At 38.9% G+C, this 18,015-nt stretch overlaps 1 protein-coding gene across 4 annotated transcripts in view; it reads right to left on the bottom strand.

Annotated features, from left to right (window-relative positions):
- Positions 1–325: 325 nt before the first annotated feature.
- LOC124233280 (zinc finger protein 709-like) overlaps positions 326–18,015 on the bottom strand; it is a 41,568-nt gene continuing 23,878 nt past the window's right edge. For 2 of the 4 annotated variants that reach the window (XM_046650448.1, XM_046650450.1), the window contains 3 exons: positions 4,654–4,780; positions 4,388–4,460; positions 326–3,996 (listed from right to left, as the gene is read on the bottom strand). In XM_046650448.1, the coding sequence (XP_046506404.1) occupies positions 1,788–3,996; positions 4,388–4,460; positions 4,654–4,780 (2,409 nt within the window). In that variant the 3' untranslated portion in view covers positions 326–1,787. Of the gene's footprint in view, positions 3,997–4,387; positions 4,461–4,653; positions 4,782–18,015 lie in introns of those variants that run through there. The other 2 variants (XM_046650449.1, XM_046650451.1) reach the window with 2 other exon arrangements.

The raw sequence follows: 18,015 nt of genomic DNA, 5'->3' as shown, positions 1-18,015 counted from the left end.
AGTTTGCCTGAGGAAAAAATAGCTGAATTTGTATGCACATGATAAAATTGACTTATAATGTATAATGATTGAGAAACTTGCCAAGTATTTTGAAAATCCATAATAAATATGGATTTAATATATTCTCTGAGGAAATGAAAGCCACAATATTAGTTATTAACATACCATGGTTCAGAAAACAGTTGGTAAAATATAACAATGAAACAACTACAGAAGCGTTCATTTCACCAAGAAATGGATAGTTTTAATGACGTACAATCAAACATTATTGAAAATGCATTGAGTGAATACTTTTGGCTGCAAGTAATAGGAAACACACAGTCTTCCTGACCTGAGAAAAGAAATTATTCTCACATGGAAGAACTGGGTCAATGCAGCCTCTGCACAATGCAGGAGAGAAACAAACTTCTATATCTTTCTATGTCCCATTGTAGATGTCATGGTGAATCAGGGAAACATATTCACTAGCATAAAGTATTTACTATATAAATTAGATCTCATACAGATATCATCTAGAGAAGAAAGGAATCAGAGAATATCTCAACGAGAAAAGTCTGAATTAGGTTCCAGGAGGCCTTACAGAAAAATCCTAACCCTAATGGATTTTTGATGTGAAACTTCTGAAAACATCAGTGGAAAATACACCTCTATGAAAATGGAAATCTAACAGTTGGTATGGTTTTCAAGATACTCTTGACTAAAGGGCCAAAGAACCCAGAAAATGGGACAGAAAGTCGTGTCCTCAGAGCTCCTATGTAGCTGTCTCTCCCCCTGTGTGGTGGCTCCAAAATCTGCGTAATGCCTTGTTTGCTTTTGCCGTCCAAATCTCATGCAAGTGAAGCTACTGGTGAATTCCAGCATGGAACCATAAAGGGGACGGATTCTTAAAGATCTGGTTCTTAATATTACCCTCATCAACACAACATAATACAAGGGTGATATTTCCAGCTCTAGATTTTGTTGGCCTCTCACAGGCCTCTGCAAGATTCAAAGCCTATTCACCAAATACCAGACAGAAGGAAGGACAAAAAGGAAAGGCCCAAATACGAAAATAAGAATTCCCATGAAACTATACTCTTTGATAAACTTGCCACACATAAAACTTTGTTCCAAATGTTTAATAGCATGGAAAATAAAAACAGGCTTCTATACTCAGCACCCTCCAAAAAGAGTTTTCTCTGAGAAAAGAACAATATACACAATGGATGAGGCATATCCAGGAACTGCGATACAAGGCCAGTAAGAAAATCCCAACACACACAAAATGTCATTTTTCAATGGCCCCTTAATACAGAACACTTAAAACATTATAAAAAACAATTAAAGAGAAAATACTATTAACAGATTTAAGGAAAAAGATTACTACCTAGTAATCTTATATACTATTGATGAAGGATGACTTTCAGAATTATCTCACTTCAATATTCATTTCTGAAAGTAATTAATAGAAACCCACAATCCAATGCTGCACTTTAGGAAAGAGGCTGCGTAAACACAGTATGTTTACAACTTTTACCACAACTCTCTTATGTTGAATGTTTTCTAGAACATCATACACAAGTAAACTTCCATCAAGCTTTTTCATGACTTACATTTATATTTCTTTTTGGTAAGAGACTCACATAGAAGGATGTAGGCCATCTGAAGTCTTTCCCACGCTGTTTACATTCCAGAGGTTTTTATCAAGTGACTCCTTTTATGCCTTCAGAAAGAACTCAGATGACAAAAGGCTTTCCTGCATTCTTTATATTTACATGTTTTGCTCTAGTGTGCCTTCTCACATATCCTCATAAGTCTGTATGAGAAAGAAAGGCTTTCCCACCTTCCTGACATTCACAGGGTTTCTCTTCAATATGAGTTCTTTCATGTCTTCGAAGAGAACTGGGAAAACTAAATGCTTTATGACATTTTTCACATTCATACAGTTTCTCTCCAGTATGATTTCTTTTATGTATTTGGAAATTTTGATGAGAACTGAAGGCTTTCCTACATTCCTTACATTCATAGGGTTTCTCTCCCGTATGAACTCTTTCATGTCCTCGAAGAGAACTGGAAGAAATGAAGGCTTTATTGCATTTTTCACATTCATAGGGTTTCTCTCCTGTATGAACTCTTTCATGTCCTCGAAGAGAACTGGAAGAAGTGAAGGCTTTACTGCATTCCTTACATTCATAGGGTTTCTCTCCTGTATGAACTCTTTCATGTACTCGAAGAGAACTGGTGCGACTGAATGATTTACAGCATTCTTTACATTCATAGGGTTTCTCTCCAATATGAATTCTTTCATGTACTCGAAGAGAACTGCTACAACTGAATGCTTTACCACATTCTTTACATTCATAGGGTTTCTCTCCAGTGTGACTCCTTTTATGTACTCGAAAGGCACTGGGAGAAATAAATGCTTTCTCACATTCCTTACATTTATAAGGTCTATCTCCAGTATGAGAGATCATGTGTGATCGAAGGCTTGAGGGATCTCTAAAGGCTTTCCCACATTCCTTACATTCATAGGGTTTCTCTCCAGTGTGAGTTATTTCATGTACTCGAAGAGAACTGGGATAAGCGAATGTCTTACTGCATTTCTTACATTCATAGGGTTTCTCTCTAGTGTGATTTCTTTCATGTCTTCGAAAAGAACTGTAAGAAGTGAGTGCTTTATTGCATTTTTTACATTCATAGAATTTCTCACTAGTGTGATTTCTTTCATGTATTTGGAAAGCTTGAAGTGAAATAAAAGCCTTACTACATTCCTTACATACAAAGGGTGTCCGTCCTGTGTGAGTTTTTTGGTGTTTTTTTAAGTTAGCGTACAAACTGAAGGCTTTCCCACATTCTTTACATTCATAGGGTTTCTCTCCAGTGTGACTCCTTTCATGTATTTGAAATGAACTGGGATGAATGAAAACTTTTCCACATTCCTTACATTTATAAGGTCCGACTCCAGTGTGAGTGATCATGTGTACTCGAAGGTTTGTGAGAGCGATAAAGGCTTTTCCACATTCCTTACATTTATAGGGTCTCTTTCCAGCGTGAAGTCTTCCATGCATTCGAAAACTACTGGGATCACTGAAGGCTTTACCACAATTTTTACATTCATAGGGTTTCTCTCCAGTATGTCTCCTTTCATGAATTCGAAGAGACCTGGAAGAAATGAATGCTTTACCACAATATTTACATTCATAGGGTTTCTCTCCAGTGTGACTCCTTTCATGTATCTGAAAAGCACTGGGAGAAATGAATACTTTCTTACATTCCTTACATTTATAAGGTCCATCTCCAGTGTGAGAGATCATGTGTAAGCGAAGACTTGAGGGAGCTGTAAAGGCTTTCCCACATTCCTTACATTCATAGGGTTTCTCTCCCGTATGAATTCTTTCATGTATTCGAAGAGACTTGGAAGAAGTGAATGCTTTACCACAATTTTTACATTCATAGGGTTTCTCTCCAGTGTGACTCCTTTCATGTATTCGAAAAGCACTGGGAGAAATGAATACTTTCCTACATTCCTTGCATTTATAAGGTCCATCTCCAGTGTGAGAGATCATGTGTGACCGAAGGCTTGAGGGAGCTGTAAAGGCTTTCCCACATTCCTTACATTCATAGGGTTTCTCTCCAGTATGAATTCTTTCATGTATTCGAAGAGACTTGGAAGAAATGAATGCTTTACCACAATTTTTACATTCATAGGGTTTCTCTCCAGTATGAGTTCTTTCATGTATTTGAAGAGAACTGGGAAAAGGGAAGGCTTTCCCACATTCCTTACATTTATATGGCTTCTCTGGACATTTTTGATAGGCATGTGGTCTGTGTTCATTGTGACATCTAACATGCCTATTAAGGGATGAATGATGCATGAAGACTTTTCCACATGCACTGCATTTATACGGTTTTGCTGCAGTAGGTTTCTTTTTCAGTTTGAGATTGGGAAGAAGGCTGAAGTTTTCTCCACATTGACCACCCTCTTCACTTTCACAGAGTCTCTCTACCATATGACTTCTGTAAAAAATGAGCACATTATTAATGATTTCTTTATAACAATTTTGTATTTGTCATATTTATTGTGATCTATAGGAAAAGCTTAGGTTTTCTGCCTTGTCTGAATGCTCGGAACTTGAATAAACTGAATACTCTGCAAGAGTACCTCACCCCTGCTATTATCCAAACAGTGATAGTCACATATAGGGTTTATTAATACTGTTTCCAAGACAGCTACTTTGCAAAAGCTGAACCTCTACATCACATTTCAGAAAGCATATTCAGTGAAAATTTTCTAAGAATAGCTAAATTTGGAGCAACAGTTATTTGTTTTGTTTGCATCTTTTTAATATTTCATAACATACCAGGATTCTCACCTGAGACACTGCTTTCTATTGTGAGTGTGACTCACCTTAGTTTTCTCTCCTGCTTTTGATACTTTTCTTCAATATCATGATCTTCCCATGTTTTCCCTGAAATGCAGACTCCGAAAGTTGATTACAAAGTATTAGAAATTATAGAAAAAATTCTAGATTCTAAGACCATGATAAGCTATGACCATTTCTATTTTATTTACCAATATCTCACCTTTCCACATTCTACATCTTGGAACAACATTGACAGGCCAGAAACACTTGTCCTCTCATTTATGTAGTGAAGGAATGTCCTTGTTCTTACCTACTGAGGCCAGGTTCCTGAAGGTTTCCCACATCACATCTCTGTAGAGTTTCTTCTGTGAAGGATCCAGTAAAGCCCACTCCTCCAGAGTGAAGCTCACAGTCACATCCTCAATGGCCACCGAGTCCTAAAACATTACAAATATTTGTAGAGGAGGATGCATGAGATTAACAGCACTAGGCATCTACACTCTATGAGTAGGAAGGTTACGTATGATTCTGTCATCTCCAAACATTTATTCTATGATGTGATCATTGAAAACTCACTGGTTTTCTGTACACATTTCCTCATCAATTGAACATCATCAAGAACACATGGAAATTATTTATTCATTTTTACTGTGACCATATTAATTCATATTTCTCTGTAATGGCAGAGTCAAGAGCATGTTGGGAAATTACATAAATGCTACCTAATGAAACAAATATTATCATTATGAGACAAAAAGAAGAAAAAGACAGAACACAATATCCATGAAGCCTAGGACAACCCTCTTTAACAGAGGCTTAAATTACCCATAACGGGAATACATGAATGAAAATAAAAAAGGCAGAAATAGAAGAAACAACTGAAATAATAATCACCAAAATATCCTAAAATTAATGAGAGCTGGCAAACTGTACATCTAGGAAGCTTAGAGAACACTAAACATGATAAGCTACAAAAGTGCACACCCAAGATTATCCTATTGAAACTAGAGAAAAATTGAAGACAGGGAATATATTGAAAAGTGCCAGAGAAGACATACACCTTGGGTATAAAGAAACAAAAATTCAAATTAAACTGGACTTCTTTTCAAAAAACCATGCAACAAGAACAGAGTAGAGTGTTGAAAATAGAAAACCACTCTCTCAGAATTCCAGTCAAGGAAAATTATCCTTCAAAAACAAAGGAAATATAGTGGCTTTCTGGGATAAAATTGAAGAAATTTGTCACGAGTACACCTGCTTTGAATGAAATGTTCAAAAATTTATTGGAAAGAATGTAAACGATAAAGGTAAAGGATTACAAAAGGAAAAATATGAAGGTAAAATATCTTTTATATACTTACAATTAATATAACAAATTACATTTTGTTTCATATAATATTAGCAAAAATGTATTTGGTAATGAGCAGCTTATGGACAAGTGAAATAAATCACAGCAATGTGACAAGGGACATGATGGGGAAATAGGGAATACTGTGTTATGAAGTACTTGCATGTAGTGTAGTGGTGTAGTGTTATTTGGCAGAAAAGGTTGGTTAGTTATAAATGAGTATTGAAAACTCAAGGGCAAGCATTTTTTTTAAAAATGTGCAATTGATATTCTAACAGAAAAGAAAAAGAAGAATCATATAAAACGCTGAATTTCAGCCAAAGAAGGTGGAAGACAAAAAGAAACAAACAACAAGAGCAAGATATAAGAAACAGTAAAAGAGATATTAATCCAGCTGTATTAATAACCACCTTAATCATCAATGATCTTAATATAATTGAGAGATACAGTAATATCAGATTTATAAAAAACAAACTGAGTCATATACTGTCTATAAGAAATCCACTTTCAATATGAAGACACACATAGATGAGGGGTAAAAGGATGGAGAAAAATATCCCATGCCAACACATGTCAAAAGAAAGTTGACATATGTATATGAATAGATAATGCAGATTTCAAACCAAGGAAAATTCACAGATTGAGAGGGGCATTACATAATGATAAAGGGGTCTGTTCTCCAAGAAGGCACAGCAATACTTCATGTGTATGTGCGTAAGAGAGAGGCAAAATACATAAGGCAAGAGCTGATAGAATACAAGCAGAAATAGATGAATTGATTTCAATAGTTGGAGAATTCAACACCCTCTTATTATGAATTATAAACTCCAGTAGGCAATGAGAAAGGACAGAAGTGAATGGAACAGCACTGTGAAAGAAGTGGATTTCTTCATGGAACACTTTATGCTACAACAGCAAAATATACATTCTTCTCAAGGTCACGTGGAACATTCACTAAGAGAAACCACATTCTGGGACATAAAGCACACCTTGACAAATCTGAAAGAACAGAAATCACATAAAATATGCTCTCACACCACACAGGCATTCATCTAGAGGTCAATAACAAGAAGATAGTTGGAAAACTCCCAAATATGTGGAGATTCAACAATACATTTCTAAATAATACAAAGGATCAAAGAAAAAGTCTCAAGAGAAGTGAAAAATTATTTTCAATTAAATGAAATGAAAACAGAACATACCAAAAGTTCTTAGATGCAGCAAAAGCAGTGCCTAGAGGGAAATTTATGCCATTGAACAATTACACTGGGAAAACCAAAGATCTATAATCAAAAATGTAAGCATCTACCTTAGGAAACAATAAAAGGAAGAGCAAAGAAAACCCAAAATAAGCACAATAAAAACTAATAATAAAAATTAGAAAAGAAATCAATGTAATTGTCGGAAACCAACAGAGAAAATTGAACAAAAAAAGCTGGTTCTTTGACAAGATTAATAAAATTTTTAAATATTTAGTCAAGATAACCAAGAAAACAGGGAAGACATATTACTAATATAAAAAAGGAAAGGAGGGGGAAATAAAATAAAAAAGGATTTGATAAAATCCAACATCCATTTATGATGCCAAACTAGTAATAGGACTCTCACTACTTGAGAAGGAACACCTTTATGAATTCTGCAGCTAAATGGATAACATTTGTTCTATATGGCACAATTGTGTCTGTGAAACCTCAGAAAGAATTCATAACAAGAGAAATAACTCCTGGAATTAATAAGAGAGTATAACAAGGTTGAAAGATACATGAGTCAACAGCTTTCCTTATAGACCCACACAAATATAGTCAACTGATCTTTGACAAAGAAAGAAAAGCAATTCAGATGAAAAAGTAAGTCTTTTAGACAAACAGTGGTGGAAATAATGGATACCCACATGCAAACACACACATAAAATGAATGTATACAGAGAACTTACACCTTTTACAAAAATTAAGTCAAAACACATCACAGATCTAAATGTAAAATTCCAAAGGAATAAACTCCTAGAATATCACATAGGAGAAAAACTAGCTAATCTTGGGACTGGATGAATTTTTAGACACAAGCCAAAAAGCAAGGTCCAGAAAAGAAAAAAAACAAAATTGTACTTCCTTAAAATGAAAATCTCCTACTCTGAGAAAGACAGTAAGAGAATAAAAACACAATTTACAGAGTAAGAGAAAATCTTTGTAAAACACTTATCTGATAAATGAGTGGTATCAGAAATATCCAAAGAACTCTTAAAACTCAACAGTCAGAAGACAAACAACCCAACTAAAAAATGGGCAAAAGATGTGAAAAGACAGATCATTGAATAAGATATATAGATAGGAAATAAGCAATATACAAACATGCTTCACATGAAAAGTCATTAGGAAATTGCAAATAAAACAATGAGGTAACATCAAACACTTATTAAATGTGGAAAACTCAAAACAGTCAGAACACTAAATATCGTTGAAGATGCAAAGCTACAGGTAATCCTCATTCACTGTTGGCGGGAATGGAATTTGGTGTGCCTACAATGGAAGACAGGAACTTTCTTTGAAAACAAACTACACTGTTGCTACATGGAATAACATCCACCAATAAGGCACCTTGGTATTTTTCCAAATGAGCTGAAACCTTATGTTCACACAAAAGCTACATTTGAATGCTTATAGGTGCTTTATTCATAATTGGCAAGAGTTAGAGTTTTAAAGAAGGTGTCCTTCAAGTGTTGAATAGATAATCAGTGGTGTATCCATACAGTGAAATACTGTTTAGTGATAAAAGAAATGAGGTATCAAGCCATGAAAACACATGGAGAACCTAAAAAGTATATTCCTAAGTAAAGAAGCCAATGTGACAAGACTATGTAGTATATGATTCCAAGTACATCACATTCTGGAAAAGACAAACCATGAGCCAGTAGAAAGATCTTTGGTTGTGAAGGATTTGGGGGTTGGAGGGAGGCATGAGTCAATAGGTGGAGCACAGGGGAGTTTTAGGGAAGTGAAACTACACTCCATGATACAGAAATGATGGATCCATGTCATTACACATTTGCCAAAACTCATGCAGTGTGTAACACACAGAGTCATTGCTAATATACACTGTGCACTCTAATGCACCAATATGGGTCAGAAATTGTAACAAATGTACTACAGTAATACAAAACATGAAAAGTAGTGCAAACTGTGTGGATGCAGAGAAAAGGGTCAAGTGGAAAGTATGTAAATTCTGATCAATTTTTCTGTAAACCTGAAAGTGTTCTAAAAAATACTGAAGTCTTTCAAAAAAAAAGATGCAGACAGACTCATTACAATTCACCCCTGATGACTGAAACAGGACATCTTTGATTCAACTAATTTCAACTGATCTCAATAAGCCAGTTATGCTGCTCTGTGAGACTGAGACCCTTAAGGGAGGTGAAACTTCCATCAAATGCCTTGTTGGAGAGCACAGCTCTGTATCCTCTGAGAAGCACCATGGTCACTATCAGTCGTGTCAGAACTCCAAGGTGGATAACAAGTGTCCTAGTGGGTCCTTGTACTGTAGACCTAGTAATGTACAGACAAGTATTACCTTGATTTCTATTTTGAGTATCTCTGAGTCAAGAGATTCCTAGAGTTCTTTTACCACAAAGGGGCGCCTCTTAGACAATCATCCAAGAGTTTGTGAGCATATGTAGATGAGCCCAATTTCTGGCCAGTGGTAAGATGACTGCCTGATGTTTGTTAGCTCTAATGTTCCTTTGGTTTGGTGTTTCATCACGGATGTCCCAGTTAAGGGATGAAGAGCAGCAGCACTCTACTGAGCTCCATTATGCACAAATACGTATTGTCCTCGAAGTCCATGCACTCCCCAGTGCTGTATGTTCAGTTAATCCCAAGGAACTACCCAGGGAACCAAGGTGTCTGGGAGAGGGGTGACCTCCTTCAGCACCCTGGCATCTTGCAAGGAACTGAAGAAACACCATCCCCTCCTGCAGGTGGCATACACTGCAGGGTCAAGGTTAGGCTCCATCATATCACAAGTAGGGTCAGTAGCTGGGCTGAGCGGACAGGGTGCTGTTTCCAAGGCCAAAGGCATAAGTACCCTGGTAGAGCATCACATGCTCAGTGCTGTGAGAGCCTCTGTTTTCAAGAGATCTCAGTATGAGATGACAAAGCAGCTCTAATGGCATATAGCGTGGGGTCTAGAGCACTTTTTTCCATAAGAGGCCTACGGACAACTTTAGCCCCTCCTCTGAGAGCCTCACATCACTGCCATCAGGGTCAGAGGCCTCCTCCATGACAACTGGTTGGTTTATAGAGTGTAAGGACCCAGGCCTAAGTTGGGTTCAAACTAATCCCTTTGCTGTGACAAACTCAGACTGTGGTGTTGCTCACTATAACCCAGAGTGTCAGGATCTTTGTTGCAAAAGACACAGGGGCAGCAGCCGCAGAGTTACCTAGCGGTCCTGGTGAGCCCGCTGTGATCTCATCACCTACTGGCTGCATTTTCCTCTCTTCTCTTTTTCTTTGAAATAATTGGTTTGTAAGGAGTGACCTTTGATGGGCTCAGCTCATTGACAGGGTATAATCCTCCTCATAATCCTAGTGCCCCAAATATCAAGGCAACCCCAAGCTTAGTCTCACATTCACTCTAAACACAGATAGATTCCAAGACACTGACTGAGGGCCACATTGAGGAGGGCCTCATTTCCAGACTCCTGCTCTTGAGGGACGAGGAATTACCAAAACTGCCACCTTGGAGTCCTCTGTATGTAGAACCCAGGCTTGGTGGGGTCCACAATGAAACACAGGGCAGCACAGCGCCCAGGAGGAGCTGCCCAGCAAGCAGCAGCTCACAGTGCAGGAGCCTCCAGGCTTTCTCATCAGCCTGTCCAGGGAAGAAGGCCCAGGGGAAAAGGGAGGGCGAGGCTTAAATTGTCAGAAGTCAAATATCAAATATGTGGACCCTGGCCACTCATTAAAGAACAAACATGGGTGAGAAAAACAGGCATTCCCCCTGGCTTGCATTTTTATAAAGAAACACTAACAGGATGGTGAAGCAGTGATCAAAACTGGCCATGTGAGGTAGGCTGGAGTCAGAGCAGAGGAGCGGGGCAGGACGAGCAGGCGGGGAGTCTCCTTAAGGGAGTTTCCTTTCTTAGGAAAATTTTTAACCTTCCCATGCATTATTTATTTAAAATAAAGAGAGGAATTTATATACACTGACAAATAAAAATGGCAAGTAATAGGATGTACTGGAGTATATAAGGAAACCATTTTGTGTAAACCTAATTCGGCCTGACCTTGTCTTTCCAAAAGGGCCTGACCGAGGCCATAGAGCATGCATTGTATATCTGCTTTAGACATTCCCTATGGCAAGAACAAAGGCCTTTGAGATAAAGGTGCAACTTCCCTCCCCCTCCCAACGTTGGCATTCCCTTAAGGATTAAGCATCTTTCCTTAGGCTAGGAACTGATTGCTGCACTCACCTGTGACCACCCAGCTCGAGACAACAGACTTGCTTCCTGCTGCACAGACCCACTATGGGCTGTGTCCATCAAGCGCTGTGCTGACAGAGCAGTCTCCTGACTATTGTGGGAGGGACGTTTCAATCATATGTGAAACGTCCTGTATGGGGGTATATAACCACTCTGTACACCTCACTTCTTTGGTGCCCTTTCTTCCTTTGGGAAGAAAGGCCCCGGGCCATGGTCCTCAGATTTTAGCTCAGAATAAACTCTCCCAAATTTTCATTTATAGATTGGTTATGGATTATTTTCATCGACAACACCATATTTTCCTATGCTTGATGATTATTTTTAATTAACTTTTTGGATTTTAAAATTAATTTAACTTTAACATTTCTTCATAGGAAACCATGACAAGATTTAATCCTTTAAACACTAATAAACATAAAACAGCAAACCATAAACAACTTACAAATTCCTGTCTAACAAAAAGGAGAAAGGGCATTATCGTTTGTCCCTCCACTCTATTTCATACTGGAGATATTTTCAGGAAGGAGTACACTAGGGGTTTGCAATTAAGCCCTGCAATAAACTTGGAATTTCAAAGATTTACTTTATGTGTTTTACTTTATGTGTTAAGCTTTATGTCTTTCCTCATATCAATGCAAATAGAAATTCAAGTGTTTTCCTCACATCCATTAAAATAGGAATTCATTTGCCTTAGGAATAGTATACCCTTTTAAATGTCAAAGTTCCCTCAGAACATGGACACACAAAAACTGACATAAAAATGGAAAATGCACCTGAGAACTTAAGTACACCCATCTCATATCACGAGGTTCTCTTGTCTAAATGAAACAAAAACTCTATTTGGCTCCACAATGTTCCTGCCTTACTCATATCCTATCTCACAATCAACTTACATTTTAATTCCCCACCGCTAATGGAGACTAGAATCAAAGGGCTGCAACCTTCAATGGATAAAGGAATCTAAGGACAGAAACATGAATATTCGAATCAGCTCATAGAAGCAGCCTGCTTCTCTATAGTTCAGAAGGAAAACCCACGTTCAGAAAGTGACCATGTTCCCAGATGTGGGGTCCCAGCTGAGATGTCACCCCTACAGTGCTTTGGCCTAGTGAAGGAGGGTAGGGACCCCTGAGCAGCCACAGGAGTGAACTCTGGGAGCCCCACACACCCTCCCTCTCCTGTGAGCATGGAAGCACTGCCTCCCCCAGGTTCTCACTCTCACAAGTGAGGAAACTCTCAGCCGGATTCAGTTTAAGCTTCTGACCCACATGAACTCCAAATTCATAAACCTTTATCCACAGAACACATGATCTTCACAGACTTTCTCACTGTGCACAAATTATACTCTCAGTGCACCTAAAGTGTGAGTGCAAAACTCAAACATAACATTAAAATGTCCAGGCCTAAGAACCACAACCACAACCTCAGAAAGGGCGTCACTCCCCACCCCAGGAGCACATGCACCCCCAGCTTTCCAGGGCTCTGCAGCTCCTCTCAGGATCAAGGCTCCTTCCATGGGGGTGTGAGCAGTAGGACACCTGCAGGGGAGGCTCCCCAGGAAGGACAGCTGGACCTGCAAGGCTTTCCCTCTGCAGGCTCAAGGGGGCCTTAGCTTGGGTCTTAGAATGTGGGCCTCTGCTCCACCTGGAGATGCTTCGGATGTTGCAAAAATCACTGTTATTTCAAATGACACAAACCCAGTTTTTGAATAATCCAGCAAAATCACTTAAACTCAGTCTTTATGTGGAAAACAAGGAAGAGATTATGAGGCAGTTTTACTAGTTCAACTAAAAAACTGTAAAAATCTACTCCTTTCAGGAAAAAAAGTTAATTATTATCCCATGGCAAGAAATCACACTTGAACACTTGGGGTCTGCATGTCTATGTCCCAGAATTTCATTTAATAATATCCAAAAGTAAAGAACAGACCTCAGAAACTTACTACACACGTTCAGGGGAAGAAAGAGTGAAATGAGAATTCTCAACAAATGGAATGTAATACGAAAATGTTTTATTTTTTCTGAAATTCAGCTCTTTTTTGTCTGTTTTTAACTATTTTATATTGTCTTCCAAGGTTTATTGATTAAATATATCTACGGTTATTGAAAAATGGAGACAGACGAGTTAGTAAATCTTTTCTAGGTCACAAACCTAAAGAGGGGCGGTGCTGACAGGACAGATCACCCAGGAAAGTTTCTCAAGAGGAAGCTCCACCCAAAGGAGTGACAACTGCATGTCTGTGCCCAGAAAGACCCTGAGGGAGAGACAAGGATTTCATGCATTGTAGTTCCAGGTGGTTATTCTCTGCTTTCCTCTCATGTAAAATATCCATAGACAAATACGATCTTTAAGAAAGGGGCATCCATGGCTCTGGGGAATAACGATAAACAGCTAAAACACGAGTCTGTTTGATGCACCACGGAGGGCGAATAGTTGACAAGGATGCTGCGAATCCGAGGGGCAGGTGGCTTTGGGACCACAAGTAGCGATGTGAAAATTGAGACTGACTGGCAGCCCTGGAAGAGCTAGTCTGGAGGGACAGGGCTGTGGATTTGAGACCCTGCTCCCCAAATATTTGGAAAACTCAGGAAAAACTGGGCGCCTCCTGGGGAAAAAGGAGGCACTGAGGATCGCACAGAGTGCAGCTCCTCCCACGCAGGAACTCGAGACCAAGTCCCGAGTGTCCTGATGAGCCTCCCCGTGGTCACCCCACTATCTGAGAAGATGTGCGGCTGCGGGTGCAGAGCTGCCCAGAGAGGCCCCGGGGCCGAGTCACCATGTGCAGTGACGAGAGGATGCCTGGGAACGCTGGCTGTAGGCGCAGATCCGATGCTACAGCCGGAGGGGACTGAGGTCTGAGTAGCGCCACCTGCAGACCCAGATCCGCAGACGCTGGAGGCGACCGCAGGGAGGCCTGTCCCACCAGGGCCAGTTCTGACCAGCCCCTCCTCCCTGGCTCCAGCACACTCATCATTTCTAGGTCTCCCAGGTCACCCTGATTCCTTCCTGTAACCCCCACAGCCACAGGATGACAGGCTGCGGCAGAGCCACCAGAGGTTGTTAACAGCAGGTGACAACCAATCCAAAGCTTGGCAGGTGCATGAAGGGACGTCCCCTTCGGGGCCCTGCATCACCCCACCTACCTGCCCCAGCAGCTCCCCTGACTCGACAGTCCAGAAGGCCCTGGCCCTCACCCCCAGTAAAAGCTGGTGGAGGGCTGTGTGGCTCAGAGAACCAGCCTAGGCAGGTGGCTGGAACCTGACTCACCTGGCACATTTGCACTTAAACAGGCCATTTTCTGGCCTGGGGCTGCCTCTGTTGTTTTCACCCAGCTCTTTGTGAACAGTGGGCACTGGTGTGCACTGGGAACTCCTGTTTCCAAATGGAGCAAGTACAGACAAGAGGATGGTCCAGGCCAGGCCACACTGGAGCAAGAGGGAATGGCGTCCTTTAGGGATCAAGGGCTTGCCATAGGCTGTGAGGCCAATCATGGAACTGTGACCCTTATTTAGAAATGCAGACACTTAACTGTGACCTCACTATCTATAATAAAGAGTCAGGCTCCATTTTAAACTGTGATCCTTGCTAGCGATGAGCCTTCCGCCCATCCCTCCCCACCCCACTCATGTGGTACTCAACATAAAGAATCCCAGAGCTCTTGGCTCTGACGGGAAGTTTGAGTCCCACAGCCATAGCCTGGGAGCAAGGACTCTTCTCAGTCTGATCACAGGGTGTCACATGTGCTCATTAAAGTCTAAGGTGTACATATTATTTCGGAAGGAAATTTATTTCAGATCACTTTTTGCCCATGTCACTAGAGAGCTTTAAAATTTGTTAACCACTATAATATCTGGATCTGAGGAAACTGATCTTTATTTTCACTGCTATAAGAAAAACAATAAGTCCTTACGTAAGCATGGGATGCACCTGGAAATTCTTCCCCGCCTCGTCCCCCAGCTTTATTGAGGTATAATTGTCTGTATTTAAAGATTACAACGTGATGATTTGATATATGTATATAATATTCATGCTTGAAATTTGCTAAGACAGAATGAAGCATTCTCACCACACAAAGTAACTAAGAACCTAAGAGTGATGGGTCATATGGTAATGTTAAGTTTTATATCTGAAGAAATCCCAGACCTTTTCCCACAGTGACTACACCATTTTATATTCACACCACCCACGTGTGAGAGTTCAAATTTCTAAATATACCCTCAACAAAACTTGTTCTTAACTCACTTCTTGACTCTAGCCATCCCAGTGGTTGTGAAGTGCTATCTCACTGGGGTTTTGCTTTGCATTTCCTTGATGACTAAGGATGTCCAGCATCTTTTCATATGCTCTTGACCATTTGTCTATCTTCTTTAGAAAACAGTGTATTCAGATCCTTTGCCATATTCAAATTGAGTTATTTGACTTTTTATAATTAAGTTTTAAGAGATCTTTAGATATTTTCAATACCAGTTTCTTATCAGATATATGATTTGTGAAATTTTCTTTCATCCTGAGGGTTGTTTTCACTCTTGCCTTAAATATTTTACTTTTAATTGTGGTAATATACACATACCATAAAATTTACATTTTCACCATTTTTTAAGTGTATAGTTCAGCTGTAGCACATGTCAGAATCTGCTTTCTTTTTCAAGGTGAATAAAATGCCATTGTACATATGTGCCAACTTTTTCGATCCATTCATCTGCTGATTGGCACTTGAGTGACTTCTACCTTTTGGCTAATGTGAATAATGCGAATATAAACATGAGTGGACGTATATCTGTTTAAGACCCTGCTTTCAATTTTCCTTCAAGTCCTAGAAGTAGAACTGCTAGTTCAGATGGTAACTCAGTTTGCAATTTTTGGAAGAACTGCCAAGCTGTATTTCTTACCATCAACATAATTTTATGTTCCCAGTGACAGTGCACAAGAGTTCCAAAGGGTGTTTTCACTCTCTTGACAGTGTCCTTTGAGGCACAAAACTCATTAATGATGATGTCCAAATTACCTATTTTTGTTTTTGTTTTTGTTCTTGCTGTACTATCTACTAACTCTTTGCCAAATCTAAGGTCAGGAATTTACTCCTACATTTTATCTAAGTGTGTTATCATTTACTCTTATCTGTAGGTCTTTATCCTTTCTGGCAAATTATTGTATGTGGTGTCATATAAAGATGAAAACTCTTTCTTTTGCATATGGCTATCCACTTGGCCCAGCACAAATTTATGCAAGAATATTCTTGCCTAATTCTTGGCATCTTTTTCAAATATCAGTTGACCACAGACACATGGGTTTATTTCTCAGAACTCAATCTATCCCATAGATCTGTATGTCTATCCTCATGTTAGTACCACACTCTTACTCTTGCATATAACATGGTGTGAAACCAGGACATGTTACTCCTACCACTTTTTTTCTTTTTCAAGATTGCTTTGTCTAATCTGATTCCCTTGGCATTCCATGTAACTTTATGAGAGCTGACAAATTTGTATAAAGGAATAAGCTGGGATCATGACAGGCACGTGCTGAATTTCAGATCATGTGGAGAACAGTGGCATTTCACCTATGTTAAATTGCCTGATTCATGAAATTGAGATGTTTTCCCATTTATTTATACATTTTTAATTTCTCTTGACATCTGGCAGTTTTCTGAGTATTCATTTTGTACTTCTTTTGCTAAATTTATTCCTAAGTATTTTATTCATTTTGATTTTGTCAATACATTTCTTAATTTCATTATCAGGTTGTTCAATGCAAGTGTACAGAAATGCTATTGATTTTTATATTTTGATCTTGAATCTTATCATGTTGCTGACCTTAATTATCAGTTCTAATAATTTTCTTACTGGATTCCTTTCAGTTTTGTAAAAACAAGATGTCTCAGCTAAAATAGGGATAGTTTTACATCTTGGTAAGCAATCTCTATGTATTTCATTTCCTTGTCTTGCATAATGATTCTGGCTAAAATCTCCAGTATATTCTAGAATAGAAGTGGCAAGAGCAGACATCCTCCTTTGGTGCCTTATTGTCAAGGGGAAAGCATCCAGTTTTTCACAATTAAATACTATATTAGCTGTGGCTTTTCCATAGATGCTCATTATGATGTTAACATATTTCCTTCTAGTCCTGGTAATCTGAGTGCTTTAATCATGGAAGGGTACTGGATTTTGTCCACTATTTTCCCTGAGTCTTTTGAAATGATCTGCCACTTTTCCTTTTTATTCTATTGATATTCTTTATTATATAAATGGATTTTGAGATGTTAACCCAACTTCCATCCCTGGAATAAATCCCACTTGGTCATGGTATATAATTCTTTTATATGCTGCTGGATTGAGTTTGCTGGTATTTGTTGTACTGGCCTCACAAAATGAGTGCAAACTATTCTCTCCATTCTAATTTTAAGGAGTGTGTGAAGAGTTGGTACTAAATAATCTTGGAATGTTCAGAGAATTCTGTGTTGAAGCCATCTGGGCCTAGGCTTACTATGTGGGTGGCTGGTTGTTTACTAATTCAACCCCTTCGCTTTTTACAGTTCTATTCAGATTTTCCACTTAGTCTTGATTTAGATTCAGTAGTTTTTGTCTTTCAAGGGATTTGTCCATTTCATCTCAGTTATCTAATTTGTTGCCATACAATTGTTGATGGATTTCTTTTATAATCTTGTTTCTGTAATGTCAGTAGTAATATCCCTCTTTCTTTCTGATTGTATGAATTTGAATCTTCCTCTCTTTCTCTAATTCAATCTAGTTGATAAATTTGTTCATCTTTCTGTAGATCCCACTATGGGTCTCACTGATTTCCTCTGTGGCTTTTTGTATTCCTCATTTCCTTAATTTCTGCTCTAATTTTTA

Source organism: Equus quagga, unplaced genomic scaffold (assembly GCF_021613505.1).
Source record: "Equus quagga isolate Etosha38 unplaced genomic scaffold, UCLA_HA_Equagga_1.0 182123_RagTag, whole genome shotgun sequence".
Classification (NCBI taxonomy): domain Eukaryota; kingdom Metazoa; phylum Chordata; class Mammalia; order Perissodactyla; family Equidae; genus Equus; species Equus quagga.
This window is presented reverse-complemented; position numbering and strand designations above follow the sequence as displayed.